At 39.7% G+C, this 18,456-nt stretch overlaps 1 protein-coding gene across 1 annotated transcript; it reads left to right on the top strand.

Moving 5' to 3' along the window:
* Positions 1 to 444: 444 nt before the first annotated feature.
* Positions 445 to 12,056, top strand: cdcp1b (CUB domain containing protein 1b). Its single transcript, XM_053491471.1, has 9 exons — positions 445 to 672; positions 3,924 to 4,133; positions 5,860 to 6,195; positions 6,458 to 6,811; positions 8,032 to 8,226; positions 8,908 to 9,255; positions 9,335 to 9,688; positions 9,875 to 9,962; positions 11,006 to 12,056. Exons 1-9 carry the CDS (start codon positions 621 to 623, stop codon positions 11,505 to 11,507), a joined length of 2,439 nt encoding a protein of 812 aa, XP_053347446.1. The 5' UTR covers positions 445 to 620; the 3' UTR covers positions 11,508 to 12,056.
* The last annotated feature ends 6,400 nt before the right edge of the window (positions 12,057 to 18,456 follow it).

The raw sequence follows: 18,456 nt of genomic DNA, 5'->3' as shown, positions 1-18,456 counted from the left end.
GTGTAACCGGCTGAACCTGTTCACTAGTGGTTTGAGATTTGCATTCATTTGCCTGGTGCTTGGTGACTTGTACAGACCCACAGGGGGGACTTTTTTTTTTTGCCTTCGCAGGAATGCGCGCGCTCGGGCGTGTGGAAACAGTGCAGGAATCCGAGTGTAGAGAGAGAGAGAGACACACACACACACACACACACACACAGTAAGTCCAACTCGCGGTTAGGAGTCAAATGCGCATGCGCGCGATTTAAAAAAAAATAAAAATATAAAAAAAATAATAATAATATCGTCAGGAGTAATCAGCGCGCATGTGCAGACGTAAAAGAAAAAAACATTTATATATGTTTTTCACGCCTTTGGTTACACCGCGTGAAGTTCGTCGTGTGAGTGTGTGTGTGTGTGTGAGTCACGCTCTCACGTCTCAGCGCTTCACCTCGCCCGTGCGTGTCAGGTTCGGGCAGGCAGGTGAGCCACGCCCAGCCAGGTGAGGAACCCGGAAGTGCTGCTGCGACTCAGCTACAAGGGCTCGCGGATAACGAATTACAACAACATGCTTAAGACCTGAGGTGTTTTGAAGACAAGTGCAGTGTTGGACATTTTGTTTCTTGTGTGTTGAAGCCAATATGAGCTGGCTGCTGGTGGGGCTGCTGGTGGGGCTGAGCGCAGGAGCTGCAGGTGAGTCTGAACACTCACAGCGCTAACACTCACTCTCAGTCCTGCTCAGGGTCCCGGAGTGGCAGTTAGGGATCATTTACTAATCATTTCCACAACACACATTTACATGGATAAGAAATTATTAATCATTACGATGTGTCATGAATATATATATCAAACCAAGAATTACAGAAATACTTCCCACCATGAATATTAAACTAGATCAACACACAGAACAAGTCACAGAATGTCATTCACTTACAACAGATGGTCCATGTGGCAAAGAAGTAAGTAGATGCATAGGAATTGCGAAACGTGCCTTTAATGACATAAAATTTGTGATTAAAACATCAAAGAAAATTCCCCTTCCAAAAAGATTCAGAATTTTAAACTCTTATGTCATATCTAGGTGGTGTTGTGGTTAGCACTGTCGCCTTGCACCTCCAGGCTCTGGGTTCGTTTCCCATCCCAGGGTCTGTGGTTCGTAGAGTTTGCATGTTCTCCTCACACTTGGTGGGTTTCATCCGGGTACTCTGGTTTCCTTCCACAGTAAACACAAAGACATGCACATTAGGTTAGTCAGAGTTGCCTTGCCCGTAGTATGTAAATAAGCATGTGACAGTGTGTGAATGTGTGTGCCCTGCGATGGATTGACACCCCGTCATGGGTGTACCCTGCCTTGTGTCCTAAGTCTATATGGAAGTAAATTATGGACATTGAGTCAAAACTTTATCTACAAATTTATATGACTTTGAAATGTGATGTTTTAGAAACAGCCAAATAATTTTATAGAAAGAAAGAAAAAACGTGACGAAATACTACTAATATCAGGACAGAAAATATCATGAAAAGGAAAACCAGATTTTTGGACATGTATCAAGACATGGAAACTGCCAAATAAAACAATTAGAAGGAAAAATTCAAGGGAAAAGAGGCAGAGGAAGGCCTAGAAGACAATAGCTTAATAATATTCTAAGCCGGAATGATGCAATATAAGAACAATACCAAATTAGCACAGAACCGAGTACAATGGCGACTCACGGGGGTACTTGGGTACACCCAATCCAATCGTATGACGGGGTGCCAATTCATCACAGGGCACACACATATATACACAGGAAACCCACAGAGCATTGGGAGAACATACTCATGCACACAGACCCCGAGGCGTGAATCAGACTCGGACCCTGGAGGTATAAAACAACAGTGCCACTACGATACCGTGGCAGACACACCCTTTCTTATGTAAATCAATTTAAATTTTCACGACCCAGAGGATTATTGTAGGTAATGCTTAAGTAAGATTCAGATTTGTGAAAACTAAAAAACCCTGCTGCAATAATTATAGAATTAATTTCTTATTTGCGTTCGTTTTCCACAATCAGGTTGATTCAGCAATTCTGTCATAGAGAGGTGAAAACAATCAACGTTACATCAGTAGACACTGTGCAAATTTATGTTGAGACAGTCATTCGTTGTTAACTAAGCATGTTTGTGAGTTGTTCACAACATCGAACTGGTAATTTGCAGTGTTTCACGCAAGTATTAACGCTGGGATTTATAAACACTGCTGGCATGAGGACATCCAGTTAGCAGTAGCGTTGCGATCAGAAACTGTCCAGTCAAGGTCTAAGGAAAGATAAACAGGTAGGGAACAATGTGTTCCAGACTCTGAAAGTGAAGGTGAATTATGATGTAGGTGTGTCTAATAAAATACCCACTGATGGAGTCCTCACTGCTTAGAGAGACAACTGTATAGATTTCAATGAAACACTGTGAATGAGTGATAAATTGTGCATGAGTCCATACATTAACTGTACTTACAAAGTGCATCAATACGTCAGATCAAATTAATAAAATGTCTGATATTGTAGGCACAAGGTAGGTGTACTAATTAAACACATACAAACACAGTTTTATTAGCTGTGTTGTTTATACAGTAATCCCTGTTCAAATGTGTCTGAGCTGCCTTTGAGGTTGCCGTGGCAGGAAGTTGTCAGACCGGAATACCCGTAACTGCAGCTGTGTGTGAACAACAGATAGTTGTCCTATTGAATGTCGCACTGTTCAACTGTTCCTTATGGCCTGAGCCATGACAAAGTTAGGATTTGGATTGTTCACTCTGTTGTCATGATATGGAGAAGCTTTGAAGCTCTTGTCCTGCAGTAATGAGGGAGCAGACTGAGTTTCAACTAATTTAAAGCCGAAGCTCTGAGCTTCAAACACAACTTAACTGCATCGATTACAATCCATTGTGGTGCTGTACAGAGTCATACATGCATTGTATCTTTGTTTTAAATACTTTTGGACCTGACTGGGTGTGTGGGTGTGTGGGTATGTGTTTACATAGAGTACCAGCTAGTTTCAAGTTTGCACACACCTACTCAATCATGGAGCTTCTTTAGATATAATATTTTTTGCATCATTAAATAAACCTGAAGACATAAACTATGAAACCACATGTGGAATGATCTTATTCTGTACATTTCACATCATATTGATTTTAGATTCTTTAGCCAGTGTTTACCCTGATGGCACGTACACACTATTTATAGCCATCAAGGCCTTGGAAACTCCTTCAGGATGTTCTGTTTGATGACCTCATGAAGCAGCTGAAAAGGATGTGAAGTGGTCGTTAAAGTGAAAGGTGGCTAATTAGAAAAATCTAAAGCATTCAGCTGTGTGTGAGCCAGGGGTAGCTCAGTGGTTAAGGCATTGGACTACGGTTCGGAAGATCCCAGGTTCAAACCCCACAACCACCAAGTTGCCACTGTTGGGCCTTTGAGCAAGGCCCTTAACCCTCAACTGCTCAGATGTGTAATAGGATAAAAAAAAAAAAAATGTAAGTCGCTCTGGATAAGAGCGTCTGCCAAATGCCTAAATGTAAATGTACTGAAGGCCTTATATGTGTGCCATTACTTATGTAATATTTGTGTGTGTTTCAAGCCCAGACTTGTGAGTTAATGTGTTTCTTCAGAGATGGAGTAACCTGGAATAGCTCACTAACACTAATAATTCCTGAACTCATTTAAATTCTTCTTCTACTTTTTTTTTTTTTTATTCAGTCATTTTCAGTCATTTTCAATTTTATGAATCATATCTTAACCTCGGGCATCTGTGTAGTGTGTACAAAGGAAGATTCTTTTTTATGTGAATCATGTTAATGTACGCTATACATCGATTTCCCATGAGCAGGGCTCCTAACCTCTCCAGATCAAGTGCTTTAGTAACCAGTACTGGATCTGAAAGTGCGTCTCTTGTTGTTCCTGCAGGGGGAGATGCAGTGCGTGTGACCACAGACAGTAACACCAAGCTGACCATAACCAGAACAGTAGAGGCTATTAACTGTTCTGTGTGTGTGGGTGAAGGCTCCTCCCGGGTCTGTAATACACAACACACTATTGGTAAAGATGAAAACACTCAGGTGGACTTCACCTGCAGCAAACCACAGGACATCTTCACTGTTCAGATTAATAAGTTTGGTAAGTGGGAAGGAGACTAGATGCTTCTTGTTTCCTGTTTCATTCAGAATGCTCACAGTAACTGCTTCACTTCACTCGTCTTTTAGTTATTAGTCATTCAAACTGATTCTACACTGTGTTCCAAATTATTATTCAAATTGGATGTAAGTGTCGACAACATTAAATGTTTAGTTTTTAAATTAAACTGTCTGGGCTTTTTGGATTACTGAAATGAATCTCAGACACGTGTGATAATTAGTTTGCCAGATAAACCCAATCAAAGGAAAAGTACTAAAGAAGGTTGTTCCACATTATTAAGCAGGCCACAGGTTTCAAGCAATATGGGAAAGAAAAAGGATCTCTATGCTGCCGAGAAGCGTCACATAGTGCAATGCCTTGGACAAGGTTTGAAAACATTAGATATTTCAAGAAAACTTAAGCGTGATCATCATACTGTGAAGACATTTGTGGCTGATTCAGTGTACAGACAGGTTCGTGCAGATAAAGGCAGAATGAGGAAGGGATGGTTGTGGATGGAGTAGTGGATGGTTGGTGGCTGGCCACCATGTCCTAACAAGGCTGCGACATCAGCAAGGAGGTGCCAGAGTCATGTTTTGGGCCGGAATCATGGGGAGAGAGCTGGTAGGCCCCTGTAGGGTCCCTGAAGGTGTGAAAATGACCTCTGCAAAGTATATTGACTGACCACTTTCTTCCATGGTAATAAAAGAAGAACCGTGCCTTCCGTAACAAAATCATCTTCATGCACGACAATGCACCATCTAATGCTGCAAAGAATGCCTCTGTGTCATTGGCTGCTATGGGCATAAAAGATCATGGTGTGGCCACCATCCTTCCCTGACCTCAAACCCAAAACCTTTGGAGCATCCTCAAGCAAAAGATCTATGAGGGTGGGAGGCGGTTTGCATCAAAACAGCAGCTCTGGGAGGCTATTCTGACATTCTGCAAAAAAATTCAAGCAGAAACTGTCCAAAAACTCAGAAGTTTAATGGATGCAAGGATTCTGAAGGTGATATTAAAGAAGGGGTCCTATGTCAAGATGCAACATGCCCTGTTAGGATGTTTTTGATTAAAATAGCTTTTAATTTTAGTAAATATGACCCCCTAAAGCTGCAAATTCAACAAAAGCCCATTTTCAGTTCTATACAGCCTATAAAATGTTAAAAGAGTTAAAACTCTGTTGTGCATAATAATTTGGAACAGTGCATTTTCAGTTTTTTTATTTTTGAAATAAATATTATCAATAGGATGTTTGTTCAATAAAATTCAAATTATACACTTAGGGTTGATAACTAGAAAATTATACTGACTGTCATTTGCATTGACTAATTATGAAAATCAGAGAAAGATATCATTTGCATAATAATTTGGAACGTAGTGTAGGGATGTGTGTAATACGTCTATAATATTTATACAGTTTTGTGTCAATCGGTGGGTGAATGAGGAGCTGATGAGATCTGTTAAATGGGGGAAGACCCTACAATATAGCTACCTATATAAACGAAGAAACTAAGTTTACCATTCTGTATATACAGTAAAGCTTTGACCTTTTGACACGCTCCATGTTGTCTGTAATGAGCAGGGGACTTAATGGAAATTAAAGTTATTTAGAACTTTAGCGTTAGAACTTTGAACCAGATTCAGGAGTCTCTTTTATCAAAAGCCCCAAGTTTACATATGTGATCTATTTCTTCATGAACTAACACTAAGTCTGTTTTCTTCCTGTTAGATTGTTCAGGCTATTGCAACTTGGATTTATTACAACCAGAATGGACCTTATTCAACCGAACCTTTATCTGGGACCTGAAAGTCCAATCCACCAGTTCTTTACAGTTTGAGTTTCCAGCTCCAGGACTGAGACAGATCCAGTCATTGGAACAATGTCCTGACAAACCCACATACTCGGTCGTAGCGTATACACGGACAGGAACTATGAACATTGGCAGGTTCTGTCAGAATGGCACGATCACTCGCATCCAGCTTGTGTGGAAAGGGCGCATAACCCTGGAGGTTCCCAAACAAACGCTGCAAAGCTCATATGCTTTTAAATACTCTAAAGTTGACGGTAAGGAACAAAATTGCTCTTGTGAAGTGGAAACCATTACAGTTTAAATGTTTAAAGTGCAGTGGCCCCTTTTAAGAGATATCGGCAGTGTTCATTTAAAAAAAATACAAAATAATTATATATATATATATATATATATATATATATATATATATACTCATAAACCACTGGTTTGTCGTCATAAACTGCAGATGATGATTAAATGTTGCATGAATAAAACAAATGAACCCAAACTTTCTCCATGATCCTCTTTTGTCTGTAGGCACAGTGTTTGCTGTGAATGCCGTCCTGCCTTATGGCAAATCAAACACAGACTTCTTCAGTGCCACTGCCATCCCTCCCAATCAGATGATGATGTGGAACTTTGTTGTACTGCCCAAGCACAACTTCACGGTTCAGTTTGTGAAATACAACCATTTACAGTGCAACCAAAAGAATTCAGTTATTGTGAATTACCAGCTGGCCAACATGACTTTAAATAAAACACTGATGGATGACCAACCTGCTAATTATCAGGGAAACTTCAGCTTGCTTCTGAAAAACTGTGCTGAAGTTTCCAGTGGTTCTGAGCCCTTGCTCAACTTTCAGGTCTCAGTATTTAGGGGTGGAATTCCAGGTAAAAAAAAAAAGTACATTTTTGTGTGTAAATAAGCAATGACTTGTTTATTTAATAGGTCAGCTTTGATATTTGTCTATCTAGTGGCAGTATATTTCCTAGGCTCATGCAGTGTTTCTCATGCTCCCTGAGTCAATACTTTGTAGAACTATGTTTCTCTGCAATTCCAGAGTCTTTTGGTGTGTGTCTCTACCAGCTTTGCACATCTAGAGACATTTTTGCCCATTCTTCTTTGCAAAATAGCTTAAGAACAGTCAAATTGGATAGAGAGCATCTGTGAACAGTAATTTTAAAGTCTTGCTACAGATTCTTAATGGATTTAGGTCTGGACCTTGACTGGGCTGTCCAGCACATCACTATGCTTTGATCGAAACCATTCCATTGTAGCTCTGACTGTATGTTTAGTGTTGTTGTCCTATTGGAAGGTGAACCTCCTCCCCAGTTTGAAATCTTTTGCAGACTGTTCTGTCATTAGGGTTTCGTTTAAGTATGAAACAATTATTTGTCTTGGGCTGCGTAATTGTGGGTAATCATCTCCCATGCTCATATGTTACTCGTACAGTCAACATCCGTGCACATGTGTACTGTTCATTATAACATTGTCACCATGTGTGTGCACGTAAAGCATCTTTAATTTTGTGTGTGTATATGTGTGGTTAGTGAGAGTCTTTATTCGATAAACTGGTGTGGTTATGTCTACAAAGCAGGCTCCTTCCCTATCTTGTCTGCAAGATAGAGGGTGTGTGTGTCCATGTGTCTGTGTGGTTGTGGAATGAATTTTCTGAGTTTCCATTATTTCTTATGGGGAAAATTAACTTTGATATACAAGCAAGCTTTCAGAACGAATTATCCTTGCAATCCAAGGTTAACAAAGCCCAGGGCCACATTCTTTAGATATATTCTTGTATTGTGTTTATGCATAACAATGTTCCCAGTTTTCCCAATTAAATCATGCGAAGTGGACACCTCGAAAGAGAAACCTGACAGACTCCCAAACCCAAATGATTATTTCCCTATTCCCTGTGGATGGACAAGATTAAATAAAAAAATGGCCTGTCTAGTTGTCATGGCGGGGGTCTGGTTGCCATGACGGCCCACTGTGTCCGTACTGTTATGGTAAAACACTGTCATGTAATATGATTAAATTAGAGATTTAACGTGATGTTCTCCCTGAGCATGGTGCATATTAATATTGCTCATTGTCATTCTGTCCTGTTTAGATGTGTGCAAAGTGGATCTTCATAATGATGAAGGCCTAAGTCTTCAGATAGAGAAGAATCAGGACTCTTACTGTGAGCTGGGTATGAATGCAGTGGTGCAGGAGAAGATTGTAGTGCCAGCAGGCTCCCAAGCCAACCTGTCTTTCCTGGACTGCCCCAAGGACAAACTCGTTCTCACAGCCACAAAGACAATTGGTAACCATTAGAGTCCTTTTCTGTACCTTCAGCAGTAATAAAAAGTGTGTGTACCTGTACAAAAGTTTGTACCTGCTATGATTGTATGAGGGGTGTTTGAGTCAAACTGAGACTTTTGATTGTACAAGGGATGGGGTCCCAATCCATCACAGGGCACACACACACACACACACACACACACACACACACACACACACACACACACACACACTGACTAATTTGGAAACACCAATTAGCTTAATCTGCATGTCTTTGAACTGTGAAATTATAAACAATCTGAACTGTGGAACGAAAACCACTAAACAGGTCCCCCTTAAATTTTATCTTATAAGTTTACATTATATTCAGCATACAGTCTGTGCCTTCACATGCATGTGTAAAGGCAGGCAAGCGAAGACTTTTGCACATATAGTGTGTGTGTGTGTGTGTGTGTCTATACTGTATGTGTGTGTATACATGATCATCATGTCTAATTGCATTACAATTTTAGCTTTAAATTTTTAGTTATTTAAAAGTTCAGTGATGGAGAGTTAAGTGTACAGCTGTTTGTAGTACTTGCAGTCTTAAATCAGTGTGTTAATGTGATGCAGTGATGTGGTACTGTATAAATAAGATTTAGTGTTCTGATTCTACTTCACATTGTTTATCTTTTAAAGTGCCAAAATTTATCCTTGTGTCTAGTATCTGGGACTCTCCTCACCATCCCTGTTGTAGACCCCTGCCTGCCACCTCCCCTGAGGCAGGTGACCTGGGTGCTGAACGCTCCAGAGCAGGGCAGTGTGGAGCTCAGCTCCCCTCAGGGCAGTCTGTATCAGCAAGTGCCTGGAGAGCAGCCGTGTGACGGCACAATATCTGCGCTGGTCTCTACAGCCGACGGCTTCAACATCGGTCGCTTCTGCTCTGCTAGCAAAGGCATCATTCAGAGAGTTCAGTTCTCCTCCAACATCACAGTGACTGCTGCTGCAGACGTGGATCTAAGACAGAACACAGCACCTATCCTCAACGTGTCCTTTAGTTCAGAGATCCCAGGTAGGCGTGAGCTCACTGATCAAATTTCATACCACGTATTTCATGTTATTCACATTCAACTCCCCGCTCTTTTTCTCAGAGACCTTGATCTACACAGTTTCTCCAGTCAGCATGACCCCTGTACGCCTCATGACACCCAACTGGCCTGGGCCGATGAAGCCTGACTCCAGCTTGTCATGGATTGTAAATGTCCCAGAAGAGTACAGTGCTCAGGTGAGCTTCACAAATGTCAGCCGGCCAGTGTGCTCTGCCAGTCACGCTATGATCCAAATTCGGGAGCTAGGCTCGGAAATGGAGATTAGCTACAGGGAGGACCAGTTGCTGGAGATTGATCACAACGTTTTGAGGAGTTTCTACCTGAACATGTCCAACTGTGAACCGATGGAAGGAAAATTTGCGATTCTAAGCCAGCTCTCCTTGCAGAAGAAACCTCGTAAGTGTTTACAGTTATAATTTTCCTTGATTACAGCAATCTCTAATTGGTGTAATTTCAGGAATGTAGAGCTGATGGACATCGTTACCTACTGATACCAATAATCATTATTAGTAATTGAATATATAATAATATAATATAATACAATAATGATATAATAATAATAATCACTTATTTATCTCTTAGAGAAACTGCTGGGCATCATTTTGGGCCTGGCTGCAGCACTGCTGGTGGTCCTCATCATCGTGCTTATTGCAGTTTGCATGGCAGTAAGGTAATTACAATATGGTGTACATTTATGGCAGTTGGGAGCTGCCTTTATCCAGAGCGGTATACGTTCATCTCATTTTTACAGCTAAGTAGTTGAGGGTCTTGCTATGGAATAAGATCACTGTCAAAAATATTTGTGCGTAAAAAAAAAGATTTGTGTGTAAATCTACGGCCACGACAGCTTACAGAAATGAGATTTTGTGTGTTTGTAACAGTACAACTCTTAAATATACGACTCGTATATGACCGTTTACAAACACAAAACTCGTTTTTACAACCTCTCAGTTACACAGACGAATTTCGTAAATTAATTGTTTTAATTATTGTCAATTAGGCTACTTTGGGCTGCATTTAATGATATTTGAATAAAGTTGTGTTAAAGTTTGCTGAGACCTTTATCTGGGTGCACGTTTGCATAATCACACCAGGAGTTGTTGATCATGAAGCACACGCCAGATTTCCGTAAGGCAGATCACGCAGCGGTCCAGCATCTCTCGCTGGAATGAAATTCGTGTCCGAAGTTTGCAAAGCTTGTTCTCCAGCTGTGGAGCGGTGCTCTGTTAGTGCGCTGTCTCAGTCGAACCAAAACGCCAAATCTTCTGCCTCTACGCCGGCGTTTGCGAGTTCTAGGTATCCAGGACAAAGGCATCTCGGACGAGATGAATGGGGGGTTTATAAATGAAGGATCTGTGTTCCAAAACTTGAGTCCAGGTTGCCCATGATCCTGTCATCAGTTTACTGAAGTATAGACTTGTTTAGTTTACCTGGCAGTGGTATTAATGTTATGGCTGATAAGTGTAAGAGTAAAATATGAAAGTTTCAACAAACACATGCGATTTCCATCTGAGTTCACTGTGTAAATGCTTATATGAATGATTTACAGTTAAATCCGAATCAGTGGTTGTGCATTAACATGTTTGGATTAAATATTACATTCTACAACATTGGTTATGCCAAACATCTTAGTGCTCCTGTTTCCCCTCATTTGTGTTTATACAGATTCAAAACTCAGATAGTATCTGACTTTCTCTCTTTTCTCACCAACAGGAAAAAAAAGCATCAAATGACCAACAGGTCCTCCATCTACATTCCCAAAGGGGTCGCGTCTCTTCCTGGTGATGCCAGTTTCCCTAAAACACGGGCCAACAACGAGTCTCATGTGTACACCTCCATCGATGATACCATGGTGTACAGCAACCTTTTACAGGATGGAAGCGGTCCTTACAACGGCCATCAAGTGGACAGTTATCACACTTTTATCGGCCCCATGGACAAGGAGATCGGATACGATCAGAACGAAGACAGAGGTCCTGATAAACTGCCCTTTCTGGCCGAAACCTTTGTCCCTTCCAGGCCCCGCACTCCACTGGGTCCTCTTGACACAATGGACTATGGGGACCGCAGGATGGACAACACGCTGCATACGTTCAAAACCCCAGGTGATCCAAATCCAGTCCGAATTTCTGCTGTAGAGCTTCTGCCTGAGCCGGAGCCCGAGTCCGATTTTGATTCTGAGCCATATGATCAAGTATATGAGGAGGCCATGTGACCTAAAGGCAAAAAGTTCTGATCTAGGATCAGATTGTAGATTTGATTTCTGATGAGCCTCTGAAAGAGGTCTGTGCTGCTGCTCAGGGGATCATTAGATTAATAAAAGCAAGCAGCATGTGTCTGACTGTACTGAACACACACTCTCAAAGTGTTCTCTATGCCTGATTTACAGACATTTTATAGGAGACCGAGCAGAACCTTCAGCATTTATAAGACCTCAGTGTTTGTGCCTAGTTTTTTGTTGTTGTTTTTTCCACATGCAGGCTGCTGTTTAAGTGTCTTATGATGCGTACATGACTTCTTTATAACTGAAGAATGAGACACTTGAAAAGCTTGTGAACACTAACAGTCGACCTGGCCTTTAGGAGAAACTCTAAAAAAGGATTTTTTTGTACAGATTTTCAGGAAACTTATTTCATCTGCTAAAAGTTTGTCTTTGGTCTTTTAAATTGTTTGGATACAGTTGTACAGATTTAGATTGTTTCGAAATATTTTAAAGTTGTGTTCTTTTTACATTTTTAATAATAAATTTTAAGTCTTGAAGCAGGCACGTTACACAGCCCCTGTTTCCTGTGGATTAAACTTTAAACTGAAAATTAGGTGTATAGAATTAAATGTCTAAAAACAGCACTTCCAGGAGCGCTAGGAGAGATGAAACGTGACGAGCAGTGGGACTGTAATGGCTGTGTTTAGAATAATGCTTTTAATAAACTGAAACCCACAGCCACTGTTTGTCTCCTCTGTGAGACATGTATAGAGCTGTACTGAAGACGACTTGTAAAAAAAAAAAAAAACTAAAAAAATATTTATTTGTGATTTAAGACGACAAAGTGTGACACACACAGAGAGTAGAGACTGGACTTTATTCTTATGCATTACTAAACTCTTTACATATGTAGAATCATACTGGGACTAAAGATGTCTATGGATAATGGATTTAATGTGTTTAAGTAAGAGAATCCTTTGTCTCTGAGATAATGTGACATCATATAAGATAAGCCCCTCCCTCTGGCTCGATGCTCAGCTCTGTAAAAGTAGTAAAATATGGGACCTTCAGTGTTTATTGTTTGTAATCTGCCCACCTCTGTCATCTCGAAGATACTGTCCGGGTCCAGGGAAAAGTGTGTTGTGACGTCAGGTTTGTGAATTCGGGTTAGATGCTAACTGAGCATTTAGTTCCATCATATTTTTCTGCAGTCAGGTTTATTGCTTACCCTAAAGTAAAACACTTTACATGTTTACTTTGCATGAAGTTGTGTGGTGTGAAAACCTGCTTTAACTGCTTTGTAATTTAAATTTCTAAAATAATTCTGATTTCAGAATAATTTCTCTAGGGATAAGTGATTTTTACTAATATGTTAATCAAATCCAGAGATTAGCCATACAACGGCAAGTTAAAGAACCGTTTAGATAAAAAAACGTTTTTAGGAGTTTTACTTGATTTATGTTTTATTAAAGTTCAGCATTAGAGCATTACATTAGGGGTGTAGTGATGGGTGTAACTTAACAGCGAATCCATCCTCATGCAACTGCAGCCACAAGTCTTGAGAGAACAGCTGTCTGCATCACCCCGAGGCCAGGACCGTCTTTATGGTAAAGTGGAACCATCCATAGTCACCATATGCATTCCAAGCAGGCCACACAGGACACCCAAGCGTCACACCGGTTCATAGGGTAGAGTGGAGTGGCACTGGCAGCATATGTCGCTCAACATAGAGGGACAGGGAGCGAGAGAAAGGAGACAAGATGGGGGTGATAAACCTGACAGAGAACCTGTCGGGAAACATCTTTAACAAGGAACCATTTGTGTGGACACACACTAATGAAGTCACTGCTCTCTGACAGGAATGACACTAATGACCTCTCTAATGACACTTGCTTTTGCTTTAACCACACACACACACACACACACACACACACACGTGGTCACAATGTTATAATAAACAGTACACGCATGCACAGATGTTGACTATACAAGAGTCAACACACACACTGAGACTGAGCATTAGTGATGGGTCGTTCATGAATGATTTGTTCTTTTTGAACAAATCTTTAACATGACTCAGAAGAACGATTAGTCTCGGAGAGTAATTCGTTCATTTTTTACTGCACGGGCTTTTATACAAAGCACTGGATAAAGCATCGTAAAACCTCCATAGGTTATGTTCAGAAAAAAGTCTACATTTGAGTCTTTTCGGTCCGAATTGTTCTTTCTTTTGTCACGTGACTCCCATAAATGCTATGCAGTGCAGTACACAGGAAACAAATTGAACGATTCTTCTTAATGAGTCTTTGAATCCTAGTCGTTCTTTCTATTGTCACGTGACTCCCATAGACGCTATGCAGTGCAATAGATTCAAAATAATGAACAACCCAGACTAGAAGATATGAGAGGTGAGCTGCTCATTCTGTTTATCGTAACATGTCCTTAGCTGTGCTTGGTTGTTCATTTTGATGAACGAGATTTAACGAGTCACTAAAATGATTCAAAATTCCCATCACTAGTGATTACCCACAAGCCCACTGCACAAGAGAGAGAGAGAGGAACGATTGGCTCAGTTGTGATCACGTGACACTTACATATATAATTGTAAATATTGGAATCTGGTGCATTGCAGAGTCTAATTTTTTTACAATACACATGATCATGATTTGTTCACATCTACACGTGTTTGTAGAACACGTCAGTTCGTGATCTGCTTAAATTAAATTGTTAATTCACGCTATGAAAGATTGAGTGCTGCTGATCAGATACCATAATACTGTCAAATACCATAATATTTAATATAACTGTGCTCCGACAATTAATCTAAAGTCATATTCATACCATCTGAATCTATGAAAATCTGATTAATATCCTGAAATATTAGAGTAATTAAGATTAATCAAAAATTCTGAAAAATTATGTGCATTTATGCCCAAAAAAAAACAGTGTTGAATGTCATCTGAACCACTGTTAAACCTGCCGTCTGAACACAATGAACTGGACCGACAGATCCACAGAATTTTTATTGTATGAATAGTAATGTAATCAAAATCAAAATAAAACATTATATTACTTTAAGATACCGATTTTTCATCATAATTTAAAGAAAAAAAGGTAATGAATTTAGAATATGAATTTCACTCTTTAAATTGCAAGAATAAATTATAAGGTGAGTTTTTAATCAAAAGATTTTGCTAGGGGACTCTGCTATTGCCAAAAATAAACATTTCTACATACCTCTTGCTTTTTCCCCCTCTTTCTGTTCATCATCTGTAAGATCCAGGCAGGTAGCCAGGCAGGATGTGTAAAGGAAGAGCAAAGAGGAGATTTATGGATGAAGAACATGAAGTTAGTTGGTCTGAGAGCAGAGGAAGCAGAGGATAGGGTTAGATGGAGGCAGATGATTCGCTGTGGCGACCCCTGAAAGGGAACAGCCGAAAAACAAAGATCTGTAATATCCAGAACACATTTGAACTATAAAAGTCAATATTACAGACCAGCGGTTCCCAAACTGGGGTGCGCGAGAGAATATTTGTAATGGCGGGGAAAAAAATATTTTATAATTTTTTGGGCGAAACTTAACATGTCATATTTTTGAGAGAAAATGAATTCACTGAGAGAAAGAAAAAAAATCGCATTACAAATTGTAATTTACAACCCATGCAATTTACAACCTATGCATTACTCATTATCAACTTCATAAAAACTCGTCCACTAAATTCACGTATTTTCCGAACAATATGCAACGAAATGGGCAGCAAGCACAAAACTCTTCTGCCGCACACAGAAGTGCGCTAGTTATCGCGTGGAAAGGTCTTGTCAAGAATTTTTTAGCTCCGATGTGAAGTGCAGGAATCTTTTGTTCATAACCCATTTCACCTGTCTTCATTCTTGAAAGATGAGATCTGGCTTCAGAAGCTGGCGTATTTGGCAGACGTATTTTCTACTCTTACTGAACTTAATTTAGGTCTGCAGGGCCTTAGTACTACCGTTTTTAACACCCAGGACAAAGTTGAAGCACTTATTAAAAAGCTAGTCTTCTGGGCTAACTGGATAAATGGAAACTCCACCGAGTGCTTTCCACTGTTGTCTGAATTTTTGCAATCCCAGGAAGCTGCACTTAGTACTCATGTCAAAGGCCTCATAACTGAACATCTCAACCAGCTCAGCCAAAATCTTAGGACTTACTTCCCCCCTATGGACCAGTCTAAGATATGGATTCGGAATCCTTTTAATGTCACTCCTCCAATCCCACATCTCTCATTTCACTCGTGGATTTCTGGGCTTCAGCAGTGGTGGAGTATCCAGGATTGTCAAAACGGGCATTGAAAGTGTTGATGCCCTTTGCAACCACATACTTATGTGAGGCAGGCTTTTCTGCACTGACATTGTTGAAAACCAAACATTGACAAAGACTAGATGCTGAGAATAATTTGAGGGTAAAACTGTCCATTGAACCAAATTTTGATGATCTGTGTGCAAAAATGCAGGCCCATCCATCTCACTAAAAAGGTAGGAAGCAATGTTTTTATTCAAAACTGAAATGTTGATATTTTCTAATATCTAGAAAATGTGTATTTTAGTTATTGGAGTTAGAAAAGGTGGAGTTTAATCGAATGGGTGCTTGAACGGTGTCAAATATTAGAAAGGGGTGCACACAGCAAAAAGTTTGGGAACCACTGTTACAGACCAACAGACATAAAACTAATTTTAAGTTAAACCAACCAAAGGATAAACGCAAATAAACTCAGATCCATTGTATAAGGTTTACAGGAACACAACCAGTACAATAACTCGCCACAACAAAACCTAAAAAATACAGTGAGTTATAAAAAAAAAAAAAGCGGCTTAATTAACTAAAACTGAATAACTCGCTAATTAACGAGATGCTGCGGTCCTGTGCTCAAATAAAAATTTCAGAATTAATTAGTCGGCTGAATATTATATGTAATTTCACTTTTTCACATTTTAAAATGGGAGGGTTGTGTCAGGAAGGACATCTGGTGTAAAACCTGTGCCAAGTTGTAGTGCGGACTGGGTATTCCTCTGTGGCGACCCCTTTCCGGGAGCAGCCGAAAGATCAACAACAACAACCAACAACAACAACCAACAATATAGTTTTTAGAGGGATTTTTTTACTGGGCGCGCCTGTGCAAAACCTCCGTAGTTATTGTACAGGAAACAGAAATGAGTTGTTACCTTTGAGTCTTTTGGTCTGAATCGTTCGTTCTTTTGTCGCGTGACTCTGAGGCATAATCAGAGTCTCAGATAATTGCTGGACATTATTGAATATCAGGTTGCTTTGATAGCAGACTACAGCTCATCTGTACTGTATAGGGGGTGTGCATGTGATGTCACAGAGGTCACAGTTAGTCACACCTACTGAGTGGCAGCAGTAATACTGTACCTAAAGTAAGGAAAGAGTTGTTGTGCAGTTGATTGTACAAGTAGTGATTTCTTTTTTCAGACTTCCAAAAGCTAAAGAAAAAAGAAAAGTGGATTGCTGCAGTTTGGAAACCAGGCACTGAACATGGACAGGCATTTCATGTCACATAATATTATATAGTTTCTTTTTGTTGTTTTTTTGTTGTTCTTATTATTAAATCATAGTGTTACCTATTTACTTTTAGACACCGCTTTATATTCTGTGTAATTGTAAAGTTTTGTCTGCATTTATTTAAAAGCATTTATATTGATGATGAGCCTTGTTTTTTGTTCTCCAGACCCACACAGGGATTATCATGGCATTAACTAACCAAACAATCCTAGCTTTACTCACAAAGAAACTGAAAAACTGTCGAGTCCAAGTGCCTTTAATTTCAGCAGATTATTATTAAATTATACCCGTGTCCTGACCAGTCACTTAAACACAAGGTGCAGCAACTAAATACACTGCAAAGAGGTCAGAGTCTTAAATCATGTGCAAATAAATGGACAACACGGAGTAAACGTTAACACTGTGAAACACTGAAATACCACTGAGTCTTTATGCTACTAATAACGAACACACACACACAATTACTTACAAATCAATGTGTCTCATCAGTGTGTGATGGGACAAACATCACCTAAATTATTTCTGTGCTCCAGTCAGAATGCAGGAACGTAATCCTTCGAATCATTCAGGCTGATGGAGGAACCATGGACCAAGTTGAGATGAGTGATTTGTCTCATAGCTAAGAAATGTACACCTGTTTTAAGTAATTTAAATCATAAATTCTAAGAAACATAATTGAATTAAGTGATTCGTTACATAACAAATGTAAGTCATTTGATTAATTTAAATTTGTCCCATTGTAAACCAATGTCAGTGATTTGATTGATTTATGTCATTTTTAACAAATGCTATTTTAATTTGTACAATAAGAAATGTAAATGAAATGTAATGATTTGATTAGTCTCATAGAAAAGTAGGAAGCGTTGGGGGTGTATAAAATAAGATTTTACATCACTAAGGATTTTAAACACTGCATGTTGACCTTCTGACCTGCACAGACACAGCTCACGGGTTAAAGAGGAAAACACAAGGCCTTCCCTGAAACGTCGTCTAAATCCTTTATATACCTTTCAGCATTCATAGTGTCTTCCAAAACATATAAACAGCCATAACATAAACAATATGTATGCAATTATTTACTTTTCAACTGAACACTGATAAAACGCTGAAAGGTCTCCCTCCTCCTTAGCTCGGAGGACACGGCGTCTGTGATTTCCAAAAATAATATATTTTGAATGAGCCTTGGCCCAAGGACACGACAGCGGGGACAGCTGGAAGTATTCCTGGGCCCATTTAGCAATTTCAGTGACTCAATCATGCTGATGAGTGATGTAGTGTCGTTTAAGGGCATCCAATAAAAGACTTCTGCCTTGTCCCTTTCGCACAGAGATTTTTCCAGTTACTCTGAATCTTTTGCTGATATGCTCTGTACATGATGAGATTTGCAAATCCTTTGCAATTTGA

The sequence above is a fragment of the Clarias gariepinus genome, chromosome 3, assembly GCF_024256425.1.
Source record: "Clarias gariepinus isolate MV-2021 ecotype Netherlands chromosome 3, CGAR_prim_01v2, whole genome shotgun sequence".
Classification (NCBI taxonomy): domain Eukaryota; kingdom Metazoa; phylum Chordata; class Actinopteri; order Siluriformes; family Clariidae; genus Clarias; species Clarias gariepinus.
This window is presented reverse-complemented; position numbering and strand designations above follow the sequence as displayed.

Coding starts and splice junctions, on each gene's coding strand:
- cdcp1b (XM_053491471.1), top strand. CDS start 621: ATGAGCTGGCTGCTGGTGGGGCTGCTGGTGGGGCTGAGCGCAGGAGCT. Junction 673..3,923: donor GCTGAGCGCAGGAGCTGCAG/GTGAGTCTGAAC, acceptor TTGTTCCTGCAG/GGGGAGATGCAGTGCGTGTG. Junction 4,134..5,859: donor TGTTCAGATTAATAAGTTTG/GTAAGTGGGAAG, acceptor TCTTCCTGTTAG/ATTGTTCAGGCTATTGCAAC.